The 3066-nt window shown below is 41.2% G+C and overlaps 1 protein-coding gene across 1 annotated transcript; it reads left to right on the forward strand.

Annotated features, from left to right (window-relative positions):
* Positions 1 to 1586: 1586 nt before the first annotated feature.
* PV09_09748 (uncharacterized protein) lies at positions 1587 to 2417 on the forward strand (the record flags this gene model as incomplete). Its single annotated transcript, XM_016363868.1, has 1 exon — positions 1587 to 2417. One exon carries the CDS (start codon positions 1587 to 1589, stop codon positions 2415 to 2417), a length of 831 nt encoding a protein of 276 aa, XP_016208303.1.
* Between the last annotated feature and the right edge of the window lie 649 nt (positions 2418 to 3066).

Raw genomic sequence — 3066 nt, forward strand, 5'->3', positions numbered from 1 at the left:
TACCCTTTATATTTAAGGAAGATACTGCAACCAAAGGTGAAGCAGCCTCAGACATAAGTAAGGAACCAGAAGAGGCATGGTCACAAGAAGCTCAAGAATATAATATTATGGGAGCAAATTCCACCACAAGGACAGCAGTGAAGCCACCCAAGCTAGAAGAGCAGCTACCTATAGCTAGTACTAGTACTAAGCCTAACGTAGTAACAAGGTCTAGTATTAAAAAGGGTGGAATTACCTTAAACACTAAAATGGAGCCCATAGAGCCAAGCTCTAACACCACAGCAGAGGATAAAGGAAAAGCTAAACAGGATAATACTGAAAGCCTACCTGTCATACAAGTTAAAGGACTCGATAAAGGAAACGCTAAACAGCATGATACTGAAAGCCTACCCTTTATATTTAAGGAAGATACTGTGACCAAAGGTGAAGCAGTCTCAGATATAAAACAGACTCAAAAAAGAAACTTGCTTAATAATCCGGATCACTTAATCCAAAAGAGGTTAAGACGAGACGAATTCAGTCGTCAATCTGTCCCCGCAAGAAAACCTAAAACTAGAGCGGAGAAATTTCAAGGAACAATGAGATCAAAGTCAAGCAATGGACGAAGCACATTTGAGAGTCATGCAGTTAATATGCCTGAAGAGACGCAGCCAGTAGTGTTGAAACATTTAGGAGTTTCTGACACAGAACCTTATAATTTTACCTTTAGGAGATCATTAAGATCTTGTACGGAAAAGGGAGGAAAATCACAGGATTCTGATACACAACTAGTGATTGGGGCCGTCCCTGATAGTTACCCCGTCCAAATCAGTAAAAATCTACACACGTCTTCAGAAGAAGCAACCCGGTTCAGCGCTCGGATCAATGAATGGAATGAAAAAAGTTTAGAGTCAACTGGAAAAATTGAACACAAAAATGCACCGCAAGAGATCATAATCGATACCCATAAGCATATTTCAGCCGATGACAAGGCAGCTTTAAGCACGGGCCAGACTCGAAAGAGAAATTCTCTTTATCATCAGGATCACTTAGTTCAAAAGAAGCTCAGATCGTCAGGCTCTGTGGATGAATTAAGTCATCATGCCGCGCCTGCAAAAAAACCTAGAGCTCGAACCAAGAAATTCCAAAAATCGAACACATCAAAGCCGAAAAGTACAATAAACGCATTTGAGAGTGATGCAGTACAGATTATACCTCTTATACCCAAAGAGTCTCATCCTAGTGTGACGAAAGCACCAGTTGTTGTTGAGACAGAACATACTAAGTTTACTTTTAGGAGATTCTTAAGATCGAGTACGAAAAAAGAAGAACAATCACAGTATCCCAATACCAAATTCCCAATAGATAGCACCCTCGAGAGTGATAAAGTTCAAGACAATCTCGTTGTACGCAGAGAGACGCATCCTGATGCACCAAAAACTTCAGTGCTATCTGAAACTGCGTCTTCCACTAAGAGAGTATTAAGATCCAGTATTAAAACAGCAAGTCAGCTAAAGGATCCATCCAATTTAAAAATAGATAGTAAGGATATCCAGTCCAAGCCAAGCAAGACGACGGGGAAAATCACACAGCTAGAAGAGTCATCCATGCCTGAATTGGAGATTGTTAACGATGGCTCGATATATGGTCAAAGATCGAGTATGAAAAAACAATATTTAAACCCACCTAATGGCGACAGCATTGGATCTAGGCGGAGTAGCGTTGCTCTCCCAAATTCTAACCCTAATGAGGAGATAAATCTTGAGAACACCCCGACGCCTACAGAAGATGTAACGAAGCGAAAGAAAAGTTCAAGATCCGGTATTTTTGAATTGGCACAAATGCGAGAGACCGGGAAAAATCTGAGAGACGTAAATGAGCCGCAAGGAGCGGGAGATAAACAAGCTGATCCTACCGAACGCGTTTCGACCAGAGCAACATGGGCAAAAACAAAGTCAAGGAGAACAGAAAGCCCTCCTAAAGAAAATGGGCCATCTGAGCACTGTTTGACAAACCCACTGGCACGAGAAGCTAAAGGGAAACCAAACTTGTCAGCAGAAATCCGATCATGTTCTGCTGAGAACAGCGAACCAGAGCCAGGCCGAGCAACATGGAGAAAGTCCAAGAGAGAAGATCTTACTAAAGCGGATACTAGTCATATAGAACTATTCACGGGAAAGTCAACAAAAACATCTCCAGTGACGATGCAGTCACCAGCGGTAGTGTTAAAAGACATAAAACTACCTCAAGGAAGAATAACAAGGTCAATTACTAGAAGAATGAGAGAAGAATCTAAGAAGGCTGAGGAAATATCAGTACCTGTTTCAAGTAGCCCTATAAAAGCTGGACCTAGTGGACCTGAATATAATATTGCTATTCGCGCGAGAAGATCAAGTTTTAGTCGCACTCGCACCGATGAAGGTCTTGAAGGTCAGTAAGATATGAACTTAAGGGGACAGGGGAACAAGGGCAATAGAGTGGCTAAAACGAAGTAGGAAATAATTAATCAATTGTGAATAGGCTACAGTGATAGAAGCAGTCAGGGCCAGTGGCTATCATTTACTACCTATACTGATTCTAAAAGGCAAGGTTTACATCTGTCACGGGTCACCACTTGACATATGGCTGGTACTATCCTGTTGCCTGCAAAACCGATATCAGCTAACATACCCTAACATTAGCCAACATACTCTGACATCGGCCAATATATCCTAATATTGGCCAATTAGACCCCTATGAGAACCACGGACCTTTGAGCGGATCTCACTGTGCACCCGTTGAGATCCTGATTAGGAAAGGTGGGATTAGCCTCCTTTATATTCTTAAGTGAAGGTACATTTGATCTTTTTCTTCTTTATACAACGTCTTGATTATTGTACGAAACTTAGTACAGCATGATTTGATTTGATTTGATTTTTCATTTACCCTGACCCATCCTAGTTAGGATATGCAGGCTACATACAAGTCATATGATCTATTTACATTCCTCTTTACGGTTCTATTTCCTGAAGTTTTGTTCCTGCTTAGAGTTGTCTCTTTGTAGTAACCTCATCTCTCACCCTATGTATAGTGTAAACGTAACCTAGC

This window comes from Verruconis gallopava (genome assembly GCF_000836295.1).
Source record: "Verruconis gallopava strain CBS 43764 unplaced genomic scaffold supercont1.160, whole genome shotgun sequence".
NCBI classification, from domain to species: domain Eukaryota; kingdom Fungi; phylum Ascomycota; class Dothideomycetes; order Venturiales; family Sympoventuriaceae; genus Verruconis; species Verruconis gallopava.